Raw genomic sequence first — 27,780 nt, 5'->3', positions numbered from 1 at the left:
ACTTTTTTTTAAACTTTAAAACAACCTAAACAGAGAACTCTCAACAGAGGAATCTAAAATGGCTGAAAGACACTTAAGGAAATGTTCAGCATCCTTAGTCATCAGAGAAATGCAAATCAAAACAACTCTGAGATTCCATCTTACACCTGAAAGAATGGCCAAGATCAAAAACACTGATGACAACTTATGCTGGAGAGGTTGTGGGGAAAAGAGAACACTTCTGCATTGCTGGTGGGAATGCAAGCTGGTACAACCCCTTTGGATGTCAGTTTGGTGATTTCTCAGAAAATTAGGTAACAGCTTCCTCAATACCCAGTAATACCACTTTTGGGTATATATCCAAAGGATGCTCAATTGTACCACAAGGAATGAGCTCAGCTATGTTCATAGCAGCTTTGTCATAGCCAGAACCTGGAAACAACCTAAATGCCCTTCGACCAAAGAATGGATAAGGAAAATGTGGTACATTTACACAGTGGAGTACTAGACAGCAGAAATAAATAAGGACATCTTGAATTTTGCAGGCAAATGGATGGAGCTAGAAAACATCATTTTGAGTGAGGTAACCCAGACTCAGAAAGACAATTATCACATGTACTCACTCACAAGTGTTTTTTTTAAAACATAAAGCAAAGAAAACCAGCCCACAAATCACAATCCCAGACAACCTAGACAACATACATAAATCTAATCTACATGGAAAGTAGAAAAAGACGAGATCTCCTGAGTAAATTGGAAGCATGGGGACCTTGGGAGAGGGTTGAAGGGAAGGGGAGAAGAAGGGAGGGGAGCAGAGAAAAATGTACAGCTCAACAAAAATGAATAAATAAATTATATTCTTTTTCTTCTGGCTTAGAAAATGCATTTTTAAAAATTCAACTTGAGCACCTAACTTAAGTAAAAAAAATGTATTAGTATCTGGCCTTCTTCTATCGTGCAGCCCCATATTTAGGTTTTATTTATTTATTTTTTTTTTTTTATCAAATTCCCGTTTCTTATCTTTCATACTCTAGGCTGTCCAGGACAGCCATTCCATTGTTTTGTCTCCCACAGGTCATCATTCTTATTTCCATACAGGTAGAATTTGTTAGCAAGTGTAAAGTAGTGTCGATGGCTTCCTCAGCATTTCTGCTTTCTGACATGCTTTATTCTCCCAGGCTTGCTTTTCTTCTTCTCAAGAATGTATTGTTAAAACTCTTTCAGCCAGGCTTTATTGATGGGAATTTTGTTTTTGTTCAACCAAAAAAACGCTTCATTTTGACTCATGTTTTTGCACGGTATTTAGGTATGAATAAAATCTTGGTAAATTTATTTTAGAGTTTGAAGATATTCTTAATCTGCTCGATCTGTTCCTGTTCATAAGTTAGATGTTCTGTATTTTCTTAGATGTTTGCTGTTTCTAGTTTTCTTACCTCCCTCCTGCGGTTCTTAATTTTTATATGGAAATAATTTCACTTTAGAACAAAGAATTTATTTTAGCTTTCCTTGTTGAACTTGTCTCTTGGAAACAGATCCCCCAGGTTTTGTAATTTGTAAGTATATTTGTATTACTTACATTTCTGAAGGTTATTTTCCTGGACTATATTAACGATTTTTTATTCATCACTTTTTAAAATAATTTTTTTAACTTTTTGAGTTTATGTGTAATCATATCATTTCCCCCTTCCCTTTCCTCTTTCCTCTTTCCAAATGCTCCCACATCACCCCCCCCCCAAACCCCGTGCACACCTTCAGATTTATGAATACACATTCTGATCAGCAGAGCATGAAGCTCCTCTATAATAGATCACATCTTGGGACACACACAAAAATCTTTCTTTACTTTTTAAAAGTCCTTTTTCTTTGGCTTTTTCCCTCGCTTGTTTCCCTCGCTTGAAAATTTAGCTGCCATTTATTTTATACATTTAATAATACATATTTCTTCTTTAAAGATTGAAAGGCTCTTTTTTTCTTTGCCTTGATAATTATAGGCATGCATATCATATGCCTAGAATGGGTTTATTTATCATATTTGGAACTTAATAAATCCATTTGATTTAGTATTTGAGGTTTATACCTTTAATGAATTTTGGAAGTTTTTTTTTTTTTTTTAAATCAAACATCTCTGCCACATTTTTAGATCCTCTCAGTATCTACTTTATATCTTCGGTTATCTCTCTGAAATCTAAACTGTACCACTAAGTATCTTCATTTTTTTCTTTTTGGTGTTTTGTTTATAAACTCCATATTGTCTTGCTTTTAAATTCACAGTGACTAGTTTGCTATCAATATCTGGCAATAATTTTTCATTTTCTTGGAGATCCTTAAAGTTTCAATCTTTTGGAATTCCCATATGGTTGTTCTGTTATTATCTTTAAAAACTGATTGCCCTTCAGGTTCACTTTGTTATACTGGTGTGTCAGAGATTTCATACTTCCTCGGGCTGGCTAATATCTTTTGTATAAGTATAAGCTATGTTCTGCTTATCCGTTCACCTCCAGATTTATGCTTATATGGCCTCTAGCTGTTGGTTTGTTTTGTTGTTGTTGTTGTTGTTGAAAGCTTGCCTTTATTTGGGGAAATATATACACAGAACGGAATTGCCGAGTTCTGTACTAATTGTTTTTCTTCAAGGATCACCATACTCCTTTCACAGGAGCCAACCCTTTTTTATGTTCCTACTGTTGCACAAGAGTTCCAATTTTCCTGTATTCATATTATCATTTGTTTTGTTTTGGATAATTGCCATCTTAGTAGATATGGAATGCTATCTCATTTGTAATTTAGATTTTCACATGTTACAATTGTAGTATAAATTTTTCTGATGATTAGTTGTGTTGATTATCATTTCATGTGCTTACTGGCCATTTGTATATTTACTTAGGAAACTGTCTCTAGGTGTTTTTGCTCATTGTAAATGAGTTTATTTTTGCTTTTGCCAATGATGAGTTGTAGCCCTGTTTCTACATACTGTTGACATTGATAAATATTATGGATTACATACACTTAGTTTGTATTGTTTTTTTAAAAAAGGGTGTTTGTGTATGTGTGTGTGTGTGTTTCTGGATATGTGCATCTGAGTCAGGTACCTACAGAGACAAGAGGCACTGGATCCTCTGGAGCTAGAGTTACAGGAGGTTGTGAGCTACCTGACATGAGTGCTGGGGAACTGAACTCAGGTCTACTAGAAGAGAAGCAAATGTTCTTAATGACTGAATTATCTCTTCATTTCAAAATTATGTTGTAGGAAGGAAGAAACAGCCATATTTTTGTTTTGTTTTAAGGCAAGGCCTCACCGTTGTATCCCTTGTTGGCCTGGAACTTTCGATGTATATCAGTCTGGACTCAAATTCAGACTGCTGGGATTAAAGGCACTGCCATGGTTGGCTTGATGAAAATTTTTATATTTTTTTTTTGCCGTAAAATGTGTGTTACTTATTTGCTTCTTATGTCATTGTGTTGACTTTGTATATTGCTCTGAGGAGTTAGTGTTGAGAACTTTATAATATTAAATTGTCTAATATATAAGCATAAAATACCTTTTTTTCTGAGTTTTTTTTTAAAGGATTTATTTATTTGTTATGTATACAATAGTCTGTTTGTGTGTATGTCTGCAGGCCAGAAGAGGGCACCAGTCCTCATAACAGATGGTTGTGAGCCACCATATGGTTGCTGGGAATTGAACTCAGGACCTTTGGAAGAGCAGGCATTGCTCTTAACCACTGAGCCATCTCTCCAGCCCCATTTATATCATTCTTATTTCATTGGTGTTTTATATTTATATCAGTGTCAATAGTGCCTAAAGCTGTTCCTATAGCACCTCCATTTTTGTTGTTCCTGTTATAGAACTAAAAGTATAATTTTTTTTGCCACAAATATTGACTAATAATTCTTTTAAATGCATTAGTCTCTTAAGTAACACAGGAAACAAAATATGGAATTTTTAGCCAAGGTTAAAAGGTTACTTGCTTTTAATGTAACATTTTTAGTTATTATTTTTGTCTTGTTTACTTTTCTGGTTTTAGTGTGGAATTCTGAGCCTTTGGTTGGTTGGTTGTTTGTTTTTACTGAATTGTATTTTCAACCCATTTAAGCTTTTGTTTACACCAATTTTTTTAAAGGATGAATTTCTTAAATCATGTACACAAGTGAAACCATAACCCTTTATTAAAGATATACTGGCCTATGTAATTGTGTATGCTTTTACCTTTATTGATATTCTTACTCTCCCATGTTTTGTGTTAGTGTTTGCTATTCTTTTGTTTTACTCTGTATGATAGCCTTGAATATTACCTTTAGGACAAATCTAGAAACAGCATACACCTTAACTTTTCTGTGTCAACAAACAACAATTTGGGGTGTTCTTTTTAAATTATTTGTGGTCATCATCCATCTGTACCATTATACTTTATTTCTGTTTGTTTCCCTCTCCTAGTCCTCTTCCTCCTCCCCCCTTCCCTACAGCTGATTCTCTTCTTTCTGCAATTGTTGCCTATATTTACTTTACTGCTACCTGTATGCCATTACACTTTCTGTTTCTCATCTCCATTAATATCTCTTTCCTCCCTTACGTGATTCTTGGTTTCATGGCAAACATACACACAAGCATACATACATACATACATACATACATACACACACATACATGTATACTTGTACATGGATAAGTTTAAATTGGGTTGTGTGTATGAGATAAAACAGAATATTTACTTTTCTGAGATTGGTTTATTTCACCTAAAGATTTCAAGTTTCAAAAAAAAGATTTCAAGTTTCCATTTTCTGCAAATGTCATGATTTTAGCTTTTGTTTATTTATTTTTTAGTAGCTGTATAAATTCCACTGCATATATGTGCCACACTTTCTTCATTTATCAATAGGCATCTAGACTGGTTTCATTTACTGGCTATTGTAAATAGTAAAGCTATAAATATGGATGTGCACATTTTTGTTGTGTTTTGATTTAGAGTTCTTTAGGCATTTACACAAGGTTGGTATAATTAGATCGTGTGGCAGTTAGCTCTATTTTAAGTTTCTTGAGGAACCACCATACTGATTTCCACAGTGTTCTGTTCTAAATTGACTTTTCTACAGGGTGAGAAGAACCACATGAGAAAAAAGGAAAATCTTAAAAAAGATGACATAATGAATCAGCTTCTTCCTGGTCCTTCAGAACTAGATACAGTTATATATATATGTGTGTTTGGATAAAGAGTGTCTCGGGATGTGTTATGTCTGATTCCTCCCAGAACTGTCCTTGAGTGGCCATTTGGGTGTTCTGACTTCTGGTACCCAAAGGTTCTAATGAGGATGGTTGAGGACCTCTTGAGAACTCCTTGTCCGTAGCCCAATGTCTTAGGACATTTGTCTGGTATTGCATGTGGACATCTTTAAGTTTGTATAGGTTCATTGTGTATCTTGATATTCACGTCGTTCATCAAATTGGGAAAGTTTTTATATTTGTTTCCTGAAATTCCATTGCCCTCTTTTTCTCTTTTCCTGTGTTTTTTTGTTTTGTTTTGTTCTTTTTTTGGACTCCATACACACCAATGTGTACATTTGATGGTTTCCTGTGCTCCACTAGGGTCTGTTGCTTTTCTTCAGTACTTTAGTCTTATTCTTCCTTATCCCTCTAATTCAATCATTTTCAGTGTTCTGTTTTCTGGTTCACTGACTCTTCTTCTGTCTGATCTGATCTGCCTTTGGCTCTTTCGAATAAATTTTCCTTTTCAGTTATACTTTTTTAGCTATGCAATTTGATTTTGTTTTCTTTTTAGTTTAACACATATTATCAATGTTTTATTTCATTTATAGAGGGTTTTTTTTTTTTGACTCTCCACATCTGCTCTTTCTCTGAGTGTCATGAATGCAGTTGTTTGTCTGTGTGTCTGCTATGAGGTCTTTTTCAGGGCAGTTTTGCTGATAACTTACTTCCCTTGCTCCTTCCTTTCTTCTTTTTCATATATTAGTGTGTTCTCAAAAGGAACACCACTGATCGAAGGAATATACAGATTAAAGGGTCATTTATTGGATTGGCTTACAGGATTGGTCTGGGTTGTCCAGTAGTGACAGTCTCACACTGGAGAAGCCAAGAACCTGGTTCATCCCATGTGGGTGGATGCCTCAGCTGTTTCAGTCTGGAGCTAAGGGCTTGGAGGATTCCTGGAAAGTTGCTGGTCTTCGGTCTACATTGGAATCCCAAAGAAGTCAGTTCTGTTATTGGAGAAGGAATGCTGTAGCTTTAGGGTAGGTGAATTTGTCAACAAGAGTGGGGGTAAGCAGGCAAAAAAAGCAAAGTTACCTTTCTCCTGTCCCTGTATCTGGGTTGCCACTGGAAAGTGCTGCCCACATTTCATGAGTGCCTTTCTGCTTCCGACAGTCTGGTCAAGAAAATCCCACACGGGAAACAGAAACTTGACTTTAGTTGATTCCAGATGCAGTTAAAGTAATAACCAAATTTCGCCACCACAGATAGAGGTCTTGTTCTTGGCAGCAGTTTTAATTAATTCCTTTAACTATTTGCAGATATAATCTAGACTAGAGGTTACTTTTTGGAGAAATGTGAGGACTGGATAGGTACAGTCTCTGGTCTTTACCACCCCAGTTCTCTGTGTGTAGCCTCTGGTCTCTGTGTCTGCCTTCACCGCTCTTTTCTCCTTCCCTCTGCTGCCACAGCTTTCCTGACTTTTGTAACTCAGTAAGCTCTCTCTGTCCCAGGCCCTGAGAACTAGCTGCATTTTACTCTCTAACAGACTAGGCCGTCTTCCTTGGCCCTTCTCAGCTTTTTCCGGGCCATTTCAGTCTTAGCTGTTGAGTGTCATGGTGGTCTTAGAGGGATGTTTCTTAGCCCCTTTTGTCTTTTCAATACTGTGCTTCAAGGCCGTAGGGTCCTTGCTTAAAGAGGCTCCCTGCTCTGCAAAGGCCAGCTCCCAGCTGCTGCTTTTCCTTAGTCTTTAATGTGTCTTGGTTCAGACTTGGGAAGCAGCTGATGGCTGGACATCAGTCAATTCTGCTGCTGTAATTACAGTTTGTCACTTCAGTCTACAGTCTCCCAGGGTTTGGCTGACTTCTCCTTGTCCTGTTGGAGGAAGAGTCTTGATTCTCTGGAACTTACCAGGCATCTAGGCTCTTGTTTGTCTCCTGCCTTAGCAAAAGTCTTGTCTCTTTCAGGAATTTATTTAGGCTTCTTTTCATTTTTAAGTCTTTAAAATTTTAAAACTGCATTTGTGCTATGAAACTAGGTTATTCATTGTTAACCATGCGAATTTCTTAATACCTGAAAATTTTTAATAAATAACTTCCGGTGACATTGTTCACATGGAGAATGTAGTTTTTTAAGCAGAGCATAGTTTACAGCATTAACTACAATGACATGTGACATTTGTGAAGGATTTCTTGAGTGCCATGTGACTTGAGAATAAGTGTTAGGTCCTTTTACTAAGTAGGTAGAGTACTATTACATGATCACTTACTGTTACTTTTGTTGTTGTTTATTTGTTTGTTTGTTTGTTTTGAGACAGGGTTTCTCTGTAGCTTTGGTGCCTGTCCCGGAACTAGCTCTTGTAGACCAGGCTGGCCTCGAACTCACAGAGATCCGCCTGCCTCTGCCTCCCAAGTGCTGGGATTAAAGGCATGCGCCACCACCACCTGGTTTACTGTTACTTTTGAACACAGAGTTCTACTTTAGGGGATAGTCATAATTTCACTTCCAAATTGGAGTCAGGTGTACCACATGAATCTGTAAAGCAAATAGAGTACAGGAAAAATAGCAAAGCTAGCAGCACAATGGATGGCGATCCTTAGCCTAGATGGCATAGAGCAAGTAGTCAGATCTGTAGCAGACTTTTTTGGATATACAATCATCTAAAGACAATTTGGTCTCAGCTGTTGATTCTGCTCACGAATCAGCCCCATGTTGCCGATTTTCTGTTTTCTTTTAATAGAAGCCATAATCTATTTTTCATATGAGACCCTAAACTTTATATATGCTGTCAGCTTAATTCAAGTAAAAATAAAATAAAAGCCAATGTTCCGACCCAAATGGTAAGTTTGAAATTATACATGGCTATAGGTTAAACCATTTTATGGGCAGCCAGTTTGTTTACCGTACAATAGTCTGGGCTAGTTTTAAAACTTGTGATGGCATCTCTAAGTTTACAGTTTAATGCTTTTGTGCATAATAAACAAATAAAGGGAATGATGACCTGATTATGTTATGGTAACTTGCTTATGCTTCTGTGCAATTGTGCTAGTTAGATAAAAAAGAATGAAGCAAATTCATGAAAATGTACTTTTTGAAATTCTGAATTTTTCTTTTACCTGCACTTTAAGCTATAGACTTCTAGAAGGCACATCTTACATAAACTTGATGTGAGGGTCCAGGTATTACTATATGCCTAGTTTATCCTTATTTGTGAATCATGACTTCCTTGTTTCTTTTCTTCTGTGACACAGCTTTCACTATCAGAAGAGCAGAATGAAATCATGAAAAATGGCTGTGAATCTAAAGAGCTGGTCTACCTCGTGCAGATTGCCTGCCAGGTAATTCTGAGGGTGCATCCTCTACCTAGAGTGATTATTAATACAGTGTATTTCTCACATTGCTTAAAGACTTACATTCTGCAAAAAAGATGCTTCTATTGAAATGTAATTGAGCTGTGAGTAACTATTACAAGAAAACACAGTAGTATCTTTTTAAAAACAAGTGTCATCATACACTACACCATCAAGGTTTCAGTTGTGTTCCTTCTTAGCAATGTGGAGGTTTCTGGCACTTTGAAGTACTGAGTAATGGTGAGTACTAGCACTGTGCTTCTTAGCTTTTCACATCAGCACTTCTAAATGCTAGGGCTGAAGCTGTCAGTTCAGCAGGATCAGTTTTCATCTAAGATCTTAAGTAAAAGTATTTCTTACAAAAGAAACACAAAATTTATTGAGAAATTAAATCAGTTTTTAATCATATGTCATGAGAGAAGAGGCCATTTTTCTCTTCCTCAGGTTATTATATAGCAGTGGTTTTCATCCTGGGGGGGATCTCATATCAGATACCCTACATATCAGATATTTACAATTAATAACAGTAGCAAAATTACAGTTATGAAGTAGCAATGAAATAATTTTATGGTTGGGGATCACCAAGCATGAGGAACTTTTTAAAGGGTCACACCATTAGGAAGGTTGAGAATCACTGCGCTTAGTTGTAATAAGATGTATGCATGTTTTGTAGCTGCTGCTTCTTGGCTGCTCCTATTGGAACATGAGGGAATTCATCATAGCGTGTTCATAATGAGATTTAAAATATGCCATTTGAAATCAGAAATTTCTTTATCTAGTAAACATGGAGCATAAGCATATTTCAGATTCACTTGTACTACATTCAAAGAGCCTTCTTCCTGTTAATGAATTGGTTATTGGAAAACAAATGTTGGGAGGAAGATTTTATTCGACATGTAATTTTTTGTTCTGGGGAGAAAATAAGATACAGAATCTCTGTATTTTTAAAAACACAGTGATTGTGGGTTTTTTCTTTTTTTTTGGCTCTTTTAAGTTTATTGCATGAAGGAGTTACACTAGTTCAAGTTAAAAACGGACCAAATGGTTAAATTTTACAAGCTGTGAGGTTTTTAAACTTGTGACAAGGGACAGGAGGGAAATTCTCCTTATTTCAAGGAAATCCTCACTTAAGCTTCAGAGTCACAAGCACTTAAAACCCTTGAACCTTCAGCTGATTGTCCTTAGCCAGTCCAGTCTCTATTAGGAAGTGGCATATGTTCTTGTGCTGGTCACCTTGTAGCTGAATTACTTGTCCATATTCTGGATGCTCAATTACAGTACCATTGCACAAATTTCTTCTTAAACGCCTTCACTAGTTTCTTTTTATCGTAATCATCAGCGATCCCTTGGACAGGGTCTTCCTGCCGTTTCTCTATTGAATTCTTATGTGGATATAATCCTCAGTGCCAGCAGGAAGCAGGTCATTACCCTTACTTGCATCAGCAAAGGGGTCGAAAGAGTGGAGGTGGGGGGGGCGTCGGGGAAGCAAGGGGGCTCAAGGGGGAGGCAGCTGAGTCCTCGGCAGCGGCTCAGTGATTAGGGTTGTGATTCTATTCTTGAAGTTAAAATGTATTAAATCTAGAAAATTCTGTTGCTTATATAAGGAATATGTAAATTCTTAGTTCTGGATTTGAATAATTTTTTAATTAAGTACTTTTATTTTTAGGTGTTGAAACATAGTATTGGAAATAGAATTCAGCTTGTATGTAATTTAGATGTGCTTTGTTGAATGTCACCACAGTTTCTTAGAGAAATGACAAAGTTCTAAATTCCATGTAACCGTTCATAAAATATTTTTGGTTAGAGAAGTACTTTCTTATTTCAAGGTATTGATAACAGGCAAGACATGAACATTTGCATATACAGACCCTATTTAATCTTGGTGATTTGTGCAAGTCAACAAGGACTTGTATTTTTGCTGGTGAGACAGAGTGAATGACTAGCATCGGGTGATTGATGAGACCTGGTAAAAGAGAAGGAAAGAAAACACAAAATCAGAAAAATCTCAGGTCCTTGCTGGTTTGAGGTTTGACTATATTAAGAGAAATGCTAAGTTGATTTCTTAAATGCAAATATTAGATGCTTTTCTAATAAATCACTGCTACTAATATATGAAGAGAATCATGTGTTCTTTATAAAATATGATTGGTATTTCTGGAATCAAGTTTTCTGTTCCCCTGCAGCCTAATACATCTAAGCATCTCTTCTCTGATCAACCACTCTTTAAATGCATAATTGTTACATGATTGCACTTCCATGTATTGCTGACCTAGATGTTAAATAGTTTCCTCATTGTAAATGTCCTGTCAAACTGCTTAAAACATTTTGGAACAGTTGCTAATAGTATTTATTATGCCAGAGTGATAATTTACTACTTGATAATGATGCCATTCGTCTCTTCTCTGCCTCACTATATATAATTACTGAAGCATCAGTGCTTAGTTTAATAGTCTCACCACATATGCCAGCCATAAGCTATATTAAATGAGAATTTAATAAATAATTGATAGCCTCACTACTGAACCCTTTAATTTTGCAAACAAGGAAACTGAGGCTCCCAGTAATAAAGTAGCTATCCTAAGCTATGTGTAGTCTTAGCAGCAGGAGCTGTGAAAGAGTTCAGCTTTCTGACTGCCATCTTTCCTCTACTTCCTTGCAATATTCATTCCAGAGTAGACTGAAAATTTGGTTAGTCTCTAGCAAGATAAGATCACCATTTCACACTGCAATGGTTAGGTTTAATTGTCTACCTGACACAGTCTAGAGTCACCTGGTGAGAGAGTCTCAGTGAGGGATTGTCTAGAGCAGGTTGCCTTGTGGGCATGTCTGTTGGGAATTGTTTTGATTAGGTTAATTGATGAAGAAAGATCCAGGCCTTGTAGACAGCACTGTTCCCTTCCTTTGGATCCTAGGCTGTGTGAAAGTGGGAAAGGTAAGTTAAATAATAGGCATCATGCATTCATTCTTTCACTACTCTTCACTGTGGCTGTGTCTGCTACCTTGATGTCCTTGATATGATGAACTGTAACCTGGGATTTTGAGCTACAATAAGCCCTTTCTGCCCTAAATTGCTTTTTGTTAAGAGTATTTTACCACAGTGACAGGAATGAAACAAAGACTCACACTGATGTAAGTTGTTTCAAGAGCTGTTCGTGCATTTTATATCTCTGCTAACTTCTACATTTTAACGATATGTACTTAAAGTTCTTCCTAAAGTAGTTTTATATGTGTGTGAGTTATTTTGCCTGCATGTGTATATGTGAATCACAGGCATGTCTGGTGCCTTGGAGGTCAGAAGAGGACACTGGATCTCTGGAACTGGTTGCTTGCTGCCATATGGAAACTGGAATCTGAACCCAGATCCTTTGTAAGAGTAGCCAGTGCTAATCACAGAGCCATCTCTCCAGGCCCCAAGTTCTTTTTATTTTTCTAAAATTTTTGACCTGTCATCTTACATGCTATCTTGTTTTATTATTAGCTTCAAAGGTAAAATACGTTGACAAGTCTTTTCCTTTTCTGTAAGTTGTAACACTAATTTCTTTGGGTATTATCTTCTTTTAAATATATTTTTTGTCTGCTCTTTACAGTTTTTATTTCTTTTAAAATTACGAGTCTGAGCTGGGTGGTGGTGGCGCACGCCTTTAATCCCAGCACTCGGGAGGCAGAGGCAGGCGGATCTCTGTGAGTTCTAGGCCAGCCTGGTCTAGAAGAGCTAGTTCCAGGACAGGAACCAAAAAAAGCTATGGACAAACCCTGTCTCGAAAAATCAAAAAAAAAAAAATTACGAGTCTAGCAATGTAAACTGTGTCTTCTGTACAGAATGAATCAAAGTTCATTTGACATTTCTTGATGAACTATGTGCCTGTAGCCATATGACATATATTATGTAGTTTCATTCTCAGCACCGTGAGATAGATGGTCAGGTTTCTGTCTTGTACGTAATGCAACCAAGACTTGACTGTTAGTACCCTTCCACAATGTAATAAAATCAAAGAGGTACCAAGATTTGAACCCAAGTATACGCTGGTTGGCTGGTTTGTTTTGGCAACGTCTTTATCGTTTTCTGCTGTGATTTGTACTGTAAACATATCCCAAATGTTAATAAATTTCAGAAATTCACCTAAATGACTGTTAGCGTAGTTTCTTGCCACGACATTAGGGGGCAGGTGTTGTGTAACAGGTTATTTTTATTTCTTATGAGATTGAAACATTTCTTCCTACAGAGAAGCTCTTTAAACAGGAAGATTAATAACTCAAAATAGCTTCAAGAAGTCCCTGAAACTGACCAGATTCACTGGGCCTGTCCATGACTGAGTGTAAACAATAAAAGCCAGAGCCTGTCTCAGATTATTCAGAGCTAAGCTGGAGGACGACACAAAAACCTCTCAAAAGAGCAAAGCTGTAGAGACTCTGAGACTAGATTGGCTGTCTGGAGGAGGTATAGACACACTGATGTGTCTGGAAATGGACCACCTCCAACCTATTAATCTGCCTGAAGACTGTGAAGTGTGCTCCAGATTTCCAGCTTTGTGAATTGTTACCCATGTTGGGGTGGGCCTTGGTAATGCAGGTGGTAATACAGGGTCATAATTATTCTTAGTCATTTCTTCTCCTGTAAGTAAGCCCACACCCAGTTCAGTAACCTGGGCTTTGGTGGTATCTGTACTTTAGTCTGTCATAGTAGCTTGGGCTAGGGTGAGTAGATATGTGCCGTATCTCCCCAGGAAAAGTTTTGTTGCACAAAAGCAGGCATATTTTCTCATCTACATGTGTGTGTGTGCACACACATGCTCACACATGTACACACACACATGTATGTATGTATGTACATACATTAAATTCTAGAACTCTCAAGAGATCCCAGGCCAACTGTGTGTAAGAGTGTTGCTTTCATGATACAAAAATATTTACATGGTCTACCGTAGACCCAAAGCAAGTACAACAGACAACAGATACCAGTCAAACAAATCTAATTGTCCAATAAGGTGTTGTTAATGCCTGAGTTGCGAGACACCCATTGAGACCACCACAAACCGACTTTCTGATGCAGTCACAGAAGGTTTCTTTATTCTTACAAACTAGCAAGCAGGGACTTCATTCTACACACCAATGTAGTGGATGAGGGAGGAAGGCCCATAGCTCACAGTGCAAGGGGTCTCTAAAAGGAAAACTGCAAGCAGAGATTTACATGCCTTGGCATTACCATATTGGTTGGGTAGAGGGTTGTGCTTATGTTGCAGATGGCTCTAAGTGAAGAGGCAATTTTTGTAACTTTCCACAGAAACACCTGATAATTGTAAAAACTTGTTTGCTTAACTTCTGATTGGCTGTTCTCAGGTCTCTAGGCAGCCAGGCAGTTTTGGGGGCATTCGTGGCCTTTCTCAGAATTTCCAGGTATAAAGGATGGGGTGTGCCTGTTAAGTTAGAAGGCAAGGGGGCCAGCCCATGGCCATGGGGCGGTTCCTCGGTCAGGTAAGCTACCAGCCTTTTCTATGGCCCAAGGGTCTGCATGAGCATGCCTTTAGCTATTCCCCTAACAGAATTCCTATTCCACAATCAGGTAGAAGGGCTTGGTCACATCTGGCAGCTGTAGTACCAGGGCTTCTGGAAACCTCTGCTTGAGGGTGTCAAATGTCTTCTGTCTGTCCTCTGTTCAAGTAAAATCTTGTTCTCCCTTAGTGACCTGGTATAGGGCCTTGGCTAGTTCAGCAAACCCTGAAATCCAGAGGTGGCAGAACCTGGCAGTACCCAGGAATTCCCTTACCTGGTTAGTTGAAGCAGGGGTGGGAATCTTCAGTACTGTTTCCCTGTGGGTGTCTGAGAGCCATCTCTGGCTTCCTTTTAGCTCATCCTCCAGGTACATTACCTGTTGTTTGCAGATCTGGGCCTTCTTTGCAGAGGCTCTGTATCCCAGGCTTCCAAGGGCCTGCAGTACATTCTCCGACCCTTTCAGACACATTTCCTGGTTGGTAGCAGGAATCAACAGGTCATCGACATACTGTAACAGGCTTATGTCTGGGTTTTGGGCTCAATACTCTCCCAAGTCAGGATTTTGAATCCTTGTGGTAGCCTGGTCCCAGTTAATTGGCCACTAATTCTGATCTCTGGGTCTTGCCATTCAAAGGCAAATAGGGCTGACTACTGGGGGACTAGTGGCAGACTGAAGAATGTATCCTTTAAGTCCAGGACCATGTACCTCTGCCAGTCAGGGGTCAGCTTGCTGAGCAAGATGTGAGCGGTTGGCACTGTGGGATGGATATCTGCTTCCCTCTTGTTTACCTCTTTCAGGTTCTGCCCTGGCCGGTAATCATTGGAATGAGGCTTTTTTACCGGCAGCATGGGAGTGTTCCAGGTCCACTGAATGGCTCTCAAGACTCCAAGTTCCAGCAGTCGCCTTACATGTGGAGTGATTCCCCTCCTTGCTTTGAGGGACATGGAATATTGGTGGACTTTTACAGGATCTGCCCCTGGCTTGATCTCCACATAGACCAGGGGCTGGTGGGATGCCAATCCCATGACTCCTGTCTCTGCCCATGCTAAGGGAAACTTTTGAAGCCAGTTCTGCATGGAGAGATCAGGCTTCACAGGTTTCTGTTGGAGCATATGTTCCTCAGTCAAGGCACTGGTGACCAAAATTTGGACCAGCGCCCCATTATGGTGGAGTAGCTTATCCCTGTCACTAGAGAAATGTATCTGTGCTTTCATCTTTGTGAGCAAGTCTCGGTCCAGAAGGGGATATGGGCATTCTAGTATCACCAGGAAAGAATAGGTTACCCATCCCGTTCCTAAGTCCACCATTCTTTGGGTAGTCTATGAATAGGGTTTGGTTCTGATGGCTCCCTGTACCCAGATCTTTTTATTAGATATAGGCCCCTCTGGTTTTAAGAACACTGAGTTTTCTGCTCTAGTGTCTATCAGAAAGTCAATTTTCTTCCCCTCCACCTTTAGGGTTATCCTGGGTTCTGGGAGAGGGGTCCAAACCCCAACTCCCCTAATCACTGTCCACATCTAACTGCAGGACTTTGGTCTTTTGCTGCTTCTTTGGACATTCTTTTTCCTAGTGTCCTTCCTCCTTGCCGTATACACATTGATTCCTCCCTAGTCTCAGGTTTTTCTGATCCTTGTTTCTGCCTTCTCTATTGCCAGAAGCTGCTTGTCGTATTCCCTGGCGTGGGCCATCTCTCTCTCTTGATGGGGCCAAAATCTTGGCCAGTTCCCAGTGGTGGCATTCCTGCTATGCCTCTAACATGTGAGCAAGACTCTTTTCTTGTCTTTTTCCCCCCCCTTTTTGTATTCTTTTTCCTCTGCACATTTCCTAGTACTAAAAACTCTCTTTGCCACCATCATTAAATCTCTGATTTTTTTTCCCATGGTCTATCTAGTTTTTGGAGCTTTTTCTTTATATCTGGAGCTGCTTGGTTCATAAAAGCCAAAATCAAGGATATTTCTGTCTCTTGTGCCTCTGGGTCTTAGGGAATATAGTGCCTGAAGGCCTCCTGCAAGCATTCCAGGAAGGCTGCAGGACTCTCCTCAGGTCCCTGTCTCACATCATAAATCTTACTCATATAGGTCAGCTGCCTGGAATCTGCCTTGAGACCCATCAATAGAGCCTAGTGATATAGACTTTGAGTCTCTTCTTACCTTCTACTGAGTTATGATCCCCATTCTGGCCAGACAGTGGGGAACCCTGCATCTATAAAGGCTGAATCTGCAGTATTCTCCCCAGTGGGTCTGGGGACAACTTTGCAGGCTTCTTTGATGATCCTGTTTCTTTCTTCAGTGGTGAAAAGGACCTGCAATAGTTGCTGATTATTGTCCCAAGTAGGTTGGTGGGTAAAGAGGACAGTTTCTAAGTGATTAGTGAGGTCACAGGGATTCTCAAAGAAGGGAGCATTTTGCAAACACCAGTTGTACAGAGCACTAGTGGTAAAAGGCCAGTAATGATACTGTTGGTTTCCATCCTCATTCGACAGCCCAGTTGATCTCAGTGGTTGAACCACATGGCCCTGAGGCTGGAGAGTACTTCTCTGCTTGCTGCAGGTAGCCTCTGCTGGGCTTCTACCTGCTGCCTGATTCTCTAGAGGAGCTTCCACAGCATTGTTATTATCAGGCTGGGGGGGGGCAGGGGAGGTGTATAGAGTTGGGGAAAGATATCCTCCTCATTCGATTTCCCCTTTTAGGATTTGGGCAGAGGCAAGGCCTCTGGGTTTTTTCCCCAGCAGCCAGAACCTTAACCTGTTGAGGCAGAAAAATGTTTTAACCCATGGTGGAGGGTTTTCTATCAGTCACTGCCAGGTGACTATATAGAGAATCTGATCTGGGTGGCCAGTCCTCGGTTGGTAAATGATGTTCTCTACTGCACCTATAAGGCCGGCATTAAAGGATCCCTCTGTTGGCCATCCAACATTGAAAGAGGGCCACTCTAAGCTACAAAAGATATTAAATTTTTCTTTTCTAATTTCTACGTTGTTGTTATGTGCAGTTGCCTTGACATCACCCCAGTGTGCAGGGCAAAGCTCTAAGGGAGAAGAGTTAGCAGTCCCATGTTAGCAGTCAGCATCATGTCAGTTGTCTAAATAAAATAGAGATACAAAGAACAACACAAACACAAGGGCCCAATGAGAGGAAAATACCTTGAAAACAAAGTCAGAGGTCTCTGGTCTCTATGAGCCCTGGATTCCCTTCTTCTGGAGTCCAGGGGCTCTAAAACACCAAAGACCATGTACTTTGGGGTGCACTCTGTCCCCCGGCAGAGTTGCCTGTTCCCCCACTCCTGTCAGGACTTGGGGTGTCTCCCAGATCCTTGCAACCAGAACCTTCAAGCACATCCACCTAGGTTACCTGGGCTGTTTCAGAAAAGCTGGATTTTCGGAGGATTCCATGTCTCAAAATCAGTCAGAGATGTAAAAGGCAAACTGAAAGTAAATGAAGAGAAAGACAGATAATTAACAGATACAAATGGGAACTCACTGGTCTGTCTGAAACCTATGGTGTCAGGGGTCCAGTGGTTGCACAGGATCCAGGAATCCCAGACGAGCCCCCAAATATGCCTGAGTTGTGAGATCCCCAACAAGACTACCATAGAGCCAACTTACAGATGCACTCACACAAAATTTCTTTATTTTTACAAGCTCGCAAGCAGGGACTTCATCCTACACACCAACACAGCAGATGAGGGAGGAAGGCCCATAGCTCACAGTGCAAGGGTTCTTTAAAAGGAAAACTGCAAGCAGGGAGTTACATGCCTTGGCATTACCAGATTGGGTAGGGGATTGTGCTTATATTTCAGTTGGCTCTAAGTCAAGAGGTGATTTTTGTAACTTTCCACAGAAATACCTGGTAGTTGTAAAAACTTATTTAACTTTTGATTGGCTGTTCTCAGGTTTCTAGGCAGCCAGGCAGTTTTTGGGGCGTTTGTGGCTTTCTCGGAATTTCCAGGTACACGGGATGGGGTGCCTGTTAGGTTAGATTTTCACAAAATGGGTCCTGAGTTTAAAATGACTTTAGTCTTGTCTCTTCAATGTAAGTCTGCCGAGAATTAACCATAGGAAAAATACTTCCAGATACTTTGATCCTAGAGGTCACTGATCCTCCCAGTCCTCATTTCCTCTTATTAACATCATCTAAAGTTCTCTTAATTAATTTGTGCCTCAGATATTTCCATTCCGCTCGCTTCATTCTGTCCTATTCTTTGTGAGCAAGCACATCAGCTACTCCAGAAGAAAAATATTGTTTTCGTTGTGTCTTATTTATTGCTGTAGGTGGAATATCTTCTGAAAATGATGTTCCTTTTTTTTCCTGTGTATATTTCTTCCGTTTTTAAAGAAAAATGTTTATTTAAAAATTTGTGGAATGAGTAAGAATCCTGGGAAATTTAGAAATATACAGAAAATATGAAGAAAACTTTCTTGTCTTCTGTGTTGAAAATTGAGTAAGACAAGAGCTAGTTCCAGGACAGGCTCCAAAACCACAGAGAAACCCTGTCTCGAAAAAACAAAAACAAAAACAAAAAAATTCAGTAAGCACAGACATCAATTATAGACAGTTCCATTCATGAAGCATTTATGAGCATCATGTCAATGGTATTTAGTGTTAAAAGCATTTTTTCATTGTTACATTCTTTTTTAAAAATATGTATTTATTATATATACAATATTTTGTCTACATGTATGCCTGCAGGCCAGAAGAGGGCACCAGACCTCATTACAGATGGTTGTGAGCCACCATGTGGTTGATGGGAATTGAACTCAGGACATTTGGAAAATCAGGCAATGCTCTTAACCGCTGAGCCATCTCTCCATCCCTACTGTTACATTCTTTAGCAAGTCAGAACTAGTTTTTTTTAAATAAATATATTTATTTAATTTATATCCTGACTGCACTTCCCCCTCCACCGCAGTCTCCCTTCCCACTCTGTTTCCATTCCCCAGTCCATTCCCCCTTGGTTTCTGTTCAGGAAAGCACAGGTCTCCCATGAGTGTCAGCAAAACATGTCATATCAAGTTGCAGGAAGACTAAGCACCTCCACAAGTGTTAAGACTGGGCAAGGCAACTCACTAAGAGAAGTAGGGGTCCCACAAGCCAGTAAAAGAGTCAGAGACAGCCCCTGCTCCCACTGTTAGGAGGTTTACGCAACTGTTAGAGTGCCTAGGTCAGTCCCTTGCAGGCACCCTGGTTGTAGATTCAGTCTCTTTGAGCCCATATGAGCCCAGCTTAGTTGATTCTGTGAGTTTTCTTGTGGTGTCCTAGACTCCTCTGGCTCCTACAGTCCTTTCTTCGCCTTTCCCTGAACTCTGCCTATTGTGTGGCTGTGACTCTCTGCATCTGTTTCTATCAGTTGCTGGATGAAGCCTCTCTGATGACAACTGGGCTAGGCACCAATCTGGTCACAGGAGATGGCCAGTTCAGGTTACATACCCGTTATTGCCAGGAGTCTTAGTTGGGATCATCCTTGTAAATTCCTGGAAGATTCCTTGTGCCGGTTTTTATCTGACCCTGAAATATGCCCCCGACCCTTTCTAGTAATCTCAGTACTATCCCCCTTGACCCACAACCTGACTGCCCATGTTCCCATCCCCACCCACCTGTCCTTGGTTTACTCCCAAAATCTCTTCTATTTTCCTTCCAGGGAGATCCAGAAGTTCCCCTATGAATCCTCCATGTTACCTAGTCTCTCTGGGTCTATGGATTATAGCATAGTTAGCCATTATTTTACAGCTAATATCAATTTATGAGTGAGTACATATCATGTTTATCTTTCCCAGTCTGAGTTACCTCACTCATCTAGTTCCATCCATTTCCCTTTAAATTCCTGGGGTCCTTGTTTTTAACAACTTGTTAAAACGTTGTTTTTAACACTGCTCCATTGTGTAATGTACCACATTTTCTTTACCCTTTCCTCAGTTGAGGGACTTCGAGGTTGTTTTCAAGTTCTGACTATTAAAAATAAAACTGCTTTGAATATAGTTGAGCAAATGTCCTTGTGGTATGATTGGCCACCCTTTGGGTATCTGCCTAAGAGTGGTATCGCTGGGTTTTATGGTATATTGATTCCTACTTTTCGGAGAAGCCACCACACTGATTTCCAAAGTGGCCGTATCTCTCACCCTGTGTAAAACTCAAGTCCAAGTGGATCAAAGACCTCAACATAAATCCAGTTACACTGAACCTCATAGAAGAGAAAGTGGAGAATAATCTTGAATTCCTTGGCACAGGAGAAAACTTCATGAAAAGAAAACCAGTAGAACAGGCACCAAAAATTGAAAATAAATGGAACCTCATGAAATTGAAAAGTTTCTGTAAGACAGAGGACACCGTCAAGGACAAAACAGCAGCCGACAGAATTGGGAAAATGCTTCACCAACTTCCTATCTGACAGAGGACTAATTTCCAAAATATATAAAGAATTCAAAAAACTAGATATCAACAAACCAAATAATCCAATTTGAAAAATGGGGTACAGATCTAAACAGAATTTTCAACAGAAGAATCTCAAATGGCCATCAGGGAAATGCAAATCAAAAAGATCCCGAGATTCCATCTTACACCTGTCAGAGTGGCTAAGATCAAAAACACAAGTGACTGTTAATGCTACAGAGAATTCAGAGCAAGGGAGACTCTCCTCCATTGCTGGTGGGAGTGCAAACTTGTACAGACACTTTGGAAGTCAGTGTGATGGTTTCTCAGTTTCAGTTTAAAGTGACAAATTTAAACATATTTACTCTAACGTGTCAGCTGAAAATTCCTTTTTGATTTCTTTCAAAATATAGTTTTCTTGGTAGAAGAGTATTATTATTTAATAAGTACTATTTTATCCTATTGTTTTAGAGTAAATGATACTAACAACCCTTTTCTAATTTTTATTAATGTGTATGTGTGTGTGCCGACATGATTTATGTGTAAACATGCACACACATTCACACAAAGGTCAGAGTATATGGTTATCTCCTGAAACCTGAGTTACAGGCAGTTCACAGCTGTGATGTAGATGGGAACCAGATCCCAGTCATGTGGAGGAGCAGTAAGCACTCTGACTGCTGAGCCCTCTCTCCAGCCCCAAAGACAACAATACTTATTGAAAGATCCTAACTATTCTTTCACTATAACTACAATTCATCTAGATTCATTAGTTTATCTTTTCAGAAGATAAAATAGAAACATTGCAATAATTTCAGGGTTCCTTTTTGTCATGGTAGTGGAGCAGACAGCTGGTTTCAAGGGAAGGCTTCCTGTCTCAAAATATCTCCTGCACTCTGGTGTTCCCATGCTTGACATTCCACGGCAGAAAAGCGTTCCTTGTATTACCTATCTCCTCTCATTAGCAAACGCTGTTACTACCACAGTGGATAGACTGTTAACATTTGGAGAGCATCTGTGTGTGAGCAAAGTTGTAGGCAGTTTAAACTTTGTGCAGTTATGGAAGATGGCGATGTTGTTACCCATTTCACAGAGGAGTAAACTGTTGCTCACAGGTACTGAGCAGTTGTGTCAGATTCTGTATTGAACATCATCCAGCCTGAGATTTAGGTTGTGTTTCTTTCTTTCTTTCTTTCTTTCTTTCTTTCTTTCTTTCTTTCTTTCTTTCTTTCTTTCTTTCTTTTTTTTTACTGAACTTTATAATATAAATTATAAAGCAACTGTCATTTTTCAGATTAACTTTTCTCAAACAAAAGAATTACAAAAACATGGGCAATGATTGTTCTCAGGAAGGATAGCGAATACTTCCTTTTTTTTCAGACTTGCTAGACTTACTAATTTTTGATATTATTGAGTGATAATAATTATGTGTTAGTGATAATTAAAATAAAAATTGGTAGAAAATTAAAATTATAAGTACAATGAAGGATTTTGCATTGTTCCTTTATAACATTATTAAAATAAAGTATTCTAGTTATCATTTTATTTATACTTCTCAGAATGTTTTATTTATACTTCTCAGATTAAGAATATTGAAAAACAAAGTCTTAGTTTGACTTTCTTGTTTCATGACTGCTCATCATATAGGTCCTTTAGTTGAAAAATTTTGTCCAGTAAATTTGAACACATTAGGAGATTTTCATATTGCTCTGATTTCATAAATGAAACTGTGCAGGAGAGCCATCTTTTGTTTACACAGGAAATTTTTAAGAGACAGTCAAACATAAGTCCACAGTCGTGCACTTAAGAGCTGATGAATCTATAGAGAGTTATCATTGTCACTTGAAGCCCACAGTCTACACTGGCCCGTACTCTTTGGGCACAACATAGCATGGACTTGGCTGAAAATTTAATGACATCCATCATTCTAGTATTGTAAAAAAAAAAAATAATACTAATACCGTCCCAAAATCATGTGTAATTACCTTCCTTCCACAAACCCTTCACAAACATTACTTTTGCATTGTTTCCATAGTTTACTATCCCTGGAATGAGAATGTCAGAATTGGTTCTTTTTTTTTTTTTTTTACATGTTTTCACTTGCTAATAAGCCTTTAAAATTTCTCCATGTTAAAGGAGATATGTGTCTTTATATTTGACACATTAACAATTTGCATTTATTCTAGAAAATGCAAACGTAAGTATTTTGGTAACTAAAAAACTGGTGTATATCTTATGGAAATATTTTTTCACACAGTAGATGGCTTAGTGTTTAAAATTATATTATGATTTGGGCCTGGAGAGGGTTAACAGCTTGGGTTGCTTTTCAGAGCACCCGGGTTGAGTTTCCAGTACTCACTACCTACTGACTCCTCTGTAACTTCAATTACAGATGAATTTGATGCTCCCTTCTGGTTTCCATAGTACCTACCAGACACTCAGGTGGTGCACTTGACATTTATGCAGGCAAAATACCCATACACAAAAATATTTTTTTAATGTAAAGAAGTTATGATTCATTGAATCCCATAAAGATAATTAGAAGGAATTTGCATATATTGATTAAATATTGTCATTTCATGTGTGTCTGGGGAGCTTCCTCTATATCTTTTGTGGCTGAGTGTTCATTTCTGTTTAGCTCTAAATACTGTTCCTTCAGGTGCCTGCACCACTTTCTGTGCGTTCACAGCTGCAGGCCCTTTGGGGTGCTTGCAGGTTTGGATATCTATAAGTAAAGTTGCTGTGAACATCCCCTTGATGGAATTTATATGACACTAGTTTTCAGTTTATATGTGTGTGAACACAATGTATGAAGCTGGGTTGCATGGTAAGAGTATATTAGTTTTTTGAGAAAATGCCGAATTTCTTCCAAATTGACTGATCCATTTTGTATTCTTCACAGTGGTGAATGAGCATCCCTGCTGCTCTGTGCTTTGCCTGTGTTCAGTATTGCTAGAACTTTGGATTGGGACCATCCCTATTAAGGCCTTTTTTGAATTTTCTGTCCTATAATAATATAGGATATTAGGCAATTTCTCACATGCTTATTTACTATTTCTTATATTAATCTTTTTGGTGAGGTATTTGTTAATTCCTTTTAAAATTAGTCTATTCCTTTTCTGTTTTTAGGAATTCTGTGTGTATTTCGGGTAACAAGCTTTTATCTAGTTTTGCAAGTAAGCTAATGTTTGTCTCACAGGCTGGTTTAGGAAGTGTCCTCTCTTGTTTTCTGAAATAGATTCTAGTTTATTTATTGGTGAACTCATTAGTGTTAGTTGCTGTTTTTGAAATATATTAAAATAGCTTAAATATATTCACTTAACTCAAAATGTGTATTTCTTGGTGTGTGGGTTTGACCAGCTCCTTTTGTTGTCTGTCTAACCCGAGTGGGGCAATGCCTCTTTGTAGATTTAAATTTCATTTCACTCACAATTAATGATACTGACATTTTTTCATGTATCCATAAAACTTGTTTTGAGAATTTTTTTATTTAAGTCTACTGCCCATTTGAAATCTTATTATTATTATCCTGAAATTAAGTTGAATTCTTTGTATCTTCTGTATTTAATGCCTCGTCAGAAGTGTTTAGCAGTTTTGATTTTAGTTTTTTTTTTTTCTAGGCTTAATGTTGATGATAACATAGCAGGATTTCTAGTTTTCTAGTCTTTTTTCTTTAATATCCAACATAATGGTGACATACTTTCTGACTGGATGCTTCGAATTACTAGTCATTAATGAGAACCACTATGCTAGGATGAGAAAGGAGAGGGAAGAAGGTACTGCAGGGGAGATGTGGTCAGTTTACCCTTCCACATTGGGGATGGACACTAACCAGCCCACATATACACATGGACACTGACACTCCCAAATGCTGCTTTCTGTTTTTCTTTCTCTTATTCTTCAAGGAGCTCCTGCTTCCTTTACCATACTAACTAAACAATAAATTAATTTTTTATTTTTCTTTGATTTTAGGAAATAACTTATTGCCTAGTTAAAAACAGTTGTTTTTTCTGTAGACTGAGAGTCACATGCTATCTGAGCCCAGCAGTTATTTTCAGTGTGTAGCAGTAGACTTTGGAGAGTAGTAGGGAGAGGACAATGGAGGGTTCATCTTACTTGAATAAGTATTGACTTTTCCATAATATGATTCGCTGGAGTGTTTGAAGCAAAACTTCTTGTAATCATTAAGTTAATAGAAGCTTCTTATTTGGAAACACAAAATTTCATGGATAAGATATCATTATAGAATAAAGGCCTGATCTTAAGCATTTTGAAGAAAAAATGAACTTATTGGAATTTTGTTCTTTACTCATAGGGCAAAAGTTGGATTGTTAAAAGAAGTTATGAAGATTTCCGGGTACTTGATAAACATCTTCATCTCTGCATTTATGACCGCCGATTCTCCCAACTCTCAGAGCTTCCCCGGTCTGACATCCTGAAGGACAGTCCTGAGGTAATCATTTAGAAACCCACAGAAATAATAACATATGGGAGTCAGTCAACATTTTTGTCACTGTGGAATACAAGAGTGCCTAGGATTCCTAGGATTGCTTATTTCAGAAGAGTGACTTACTAGGATATTCAGAAATAAGCAAGCCTCAGTGGATATTTTATGAGGGTGGGAAAACCTTGTAATGATGGTAATGTTAATAGTAGTTAATATGTTTAGTAGATCATTCTTCCAAGGAACATGAAAATATGAAAGCCAAAGATATGAAAAGAGTTAAATTGCTAATGAAATCCATAATGAAGCAATGCTGTTGGGTCTGTTTTGATGGCAGGTTGTGTCTATACATTCATTTTCACTTTTGCAAAATTCCTAAAAACGTAAAAATTTAACCGTATGTATAACGAAGAAATTCTTTATCATGCCAATAATAAAAAAGTATAATTGGAATAAAAATTGTGAGTAATATATGAAAATAAATGATATACATTTTGTGGGAAAACAAAATACAGCCCCAGCCCTTGTATAGGATGATTGTAGAACAGGATGAGTAGGAGTCTTACACACAAACACCGAGTAAATAGGAGCTGAGGACACTGCAGAAGGCATTTGGAAGTAAGATTATCACTTCTGGGGGAGAATATGTCCATGAAATGAGAGCATATTTTTGTAAAGTAGAATAATCAAATCTTGAAAATGAAATATCATGTACATCAATAATAGCAGATCTAGATAACTGGACAACATACATAAAGAGACAGCTACAGAGAATTAGTGATCTGTATACCACATTATAAGCATATAGCTACTGAAAAGGCCAGGATTTAAAACATTGTGCGAAGACATTTGGACCTGTGGAGAATAGGTACAGAGTAGTGCTTACTCCTTAGAGTTATAGAGGAGAACAGATGTAAGGGAATAAATAAATATTAATCTGAAAATCTTTGTAGAGGTAAAGAAAACAATGTTTTCAATTTCAGGGAGGCTCCTTAAAATTCTACCAGACTTAGTTACTCTCATGTTGCTGTCACAAAACACTCTAGCAGAAGTAACCTAAGGGAGAAAGGATTTACTTTGGCTTCCCCTTTCAAAGAGATAGTTTGTCATGTCGCAGAAGCCATGGCAGCTGGCAGGGACATCGTGGTGGCAGGAGTATGAGGCTGACTGGTCACATTCCATGCAGAGGGAGACAGGAAGATATGGGTTATAACACTTTAAGGCTTTATGGACAGAGGTTGCTTGTTTCTTGACTATTCAGACCCGAAATAATCACACAAAACTGTATTATTACAGCACTGCTTGGCCTGTTAGCTCACGCTTTTTGTTGGCTAGTTTTTATATCTTAAATTAACCCATTTCTATTCATCTTTGTATTGCCATGTGGTTGTGGCCTACAGATAAGATTCCGTCCGGCATCCAGCACAGTTTCCTGTGGCGGCTACATGGCTTCTCCCTGACTTTGCCTACTCTCTCACTGTATCTCTTCCAGACTGACTATAGGCCGAAGCAGATCCTTTTATTAATCAATGATTGTAAAATATATCCACAGCATGCAGAGGGAAATCCCACATCAAGGCTGTTCCAGTGACCTGTTTCATCCAATGGGCTCTACCTACTGAAGGTTCTACTACCTTCCAGCACCACCATCTGGGAAGCCAGTTCTGAAACACATTAGAATATGGGAGACAGTTTACATTCAAGCAGCAACATTCTGCCCTTTGCCCGTTTCATGGCCATCTCTCAGTGTAGGATGCATTTGGTCCAACTTCAGAAGTCCCCATGGTCTTTGACAATACCAACACTTCTAACACCCGGTTTTATTTTTTTCTGAGACTCAAGGCATTCTCTTAAGTGTGACACCCTGCAAAATCAAAAATCAAATTGATATAATTCTAACATATAATGTCATTGAGTAAACATTCCCATTCCAATGGGGATGAACAAGGCAGAGCAAAGAAAGATTTGACCAAAGTGAGACTAAAATCCATCAGGGAAAATACCAAATAGCTCAATATCTATCATTTGGTACTGATAATGGGGTCACCTTAGTTACAAAGGAATTTGGCCGCCACACCCGTCTAGCTGTGCTGCCTACAGGAGGCATATCCTTTCTCTAGGACTGACACTTCTTCATGCGTGCAGCTTTCTTCAGTGGGCATCCTGTGGTCCTGGCCTCTCAGCAGGTTTCACTTTCATAGCTTCACACAGTAGCTCTCTTCTTCCTTGCAGGGAATCTGACCCTGCCACTTGTTTAGCTTCTTGGCTCTCAGGAGCTGTGGCCAGACTGTGAATTCCTCAGTCTTGCATTTTCCATGCTTGCAAAACTAGTACCACATAGATGACCCTTGACAAGTTCTGCTACCTCCTAAGGTGGAATTTGGCCCTCCTGGTTGTAGTTTTGTTTTTGACAGCGTTATCTAAATTTTTAAAATTTGAGAATTTCATACATGGATACAGTGGAATAAATACATCCCTTTATTTCCCCATCTACCTTCCCTGTACCCTCTAAAACATGCCCCTCCATGCCTTCTTTTGATAATCTACTAAGTCTAGTTAGTGGTGTACATGGTGTGTGGCCATCCATCGAAGCTTTGGAAACTTACCAGTGGCCATACTCTCCAAGCAGAATAATTCCCTCCCCTTCCCCTCAATTTGTCAACTGCTAGTAGCTCCTCAGTAAGAATGGGGCCTGAACATTGTTGTCCCCATCTTTGCTGGGATTTTAGATAGTTTGATCTTGCATAGGTCTGTGTAAGTAACCACAGTGCAATAGCCATTTCATATCTGGAAGGCAGTGTTTCCATAGCACTGCTCCTATCCTGTAGTACTTAAACTCTGTTTCCTCCTCCAAGCTGTTCTGTGAGACTTCAACGATGTCCTAGGGTAGGGCTACTAGATAAAGATGTTTCCCTTGGTGATGAGCAATCTATTCTTCTTATCACTTTGAC

General features: G+C 38.8%; 1 protein-coding gene across 6 annotated transcripts in view; it reads left to right on the top strand.

Moving 5' to 3' along the window:
• The window catches only part of Arhgap32 (Rho GTPase activating protein 32), a 229,007-nt gene that overhangs the window by 121,595 nt on the left and 79,632 nt on the right, over positions 1-27,780 (top strand). For all 6 annotated transcript variants that reach the window (XM_050120013.1, XM_050120011.1, XM_050120012.1 and 3 more), the window contains 2 exons: positions 8,431-8,517; positions 24,701-24,838. In XM_050120013.1, coding sequence (XP_049975970.1) covers positions 8,431-8,517; positions 24,701-24,838 — 225 coding nt within the window. The remainder of the gene's footprint in view (positions 1-8,430; positions 8,518-24,700; positions 24,839-27,780) is intronic.

Source organism: Alexandromys fortis, unplaced genomic scaffold (assembly GCF_014885135.2).
Source record: "Alexandromys fortis isolate MF-2015 unplaced genomic scaffold, M_Fortis_MF-2015_v1.1 scaffold_168, whole genome shotgun sequence".
Classification (NCBI taxonomy): domain Eukaryota; kingdom Metazoa; phylum Chordata; class Mammalia; order Rodentia; family Cricetidae; genus Alexandromys; species Alexandromys fortis.
Note: the sequence above shows the minus strand (reverse complement) of the source record. Positions and strands in the feature narration are given on the sequence as shown.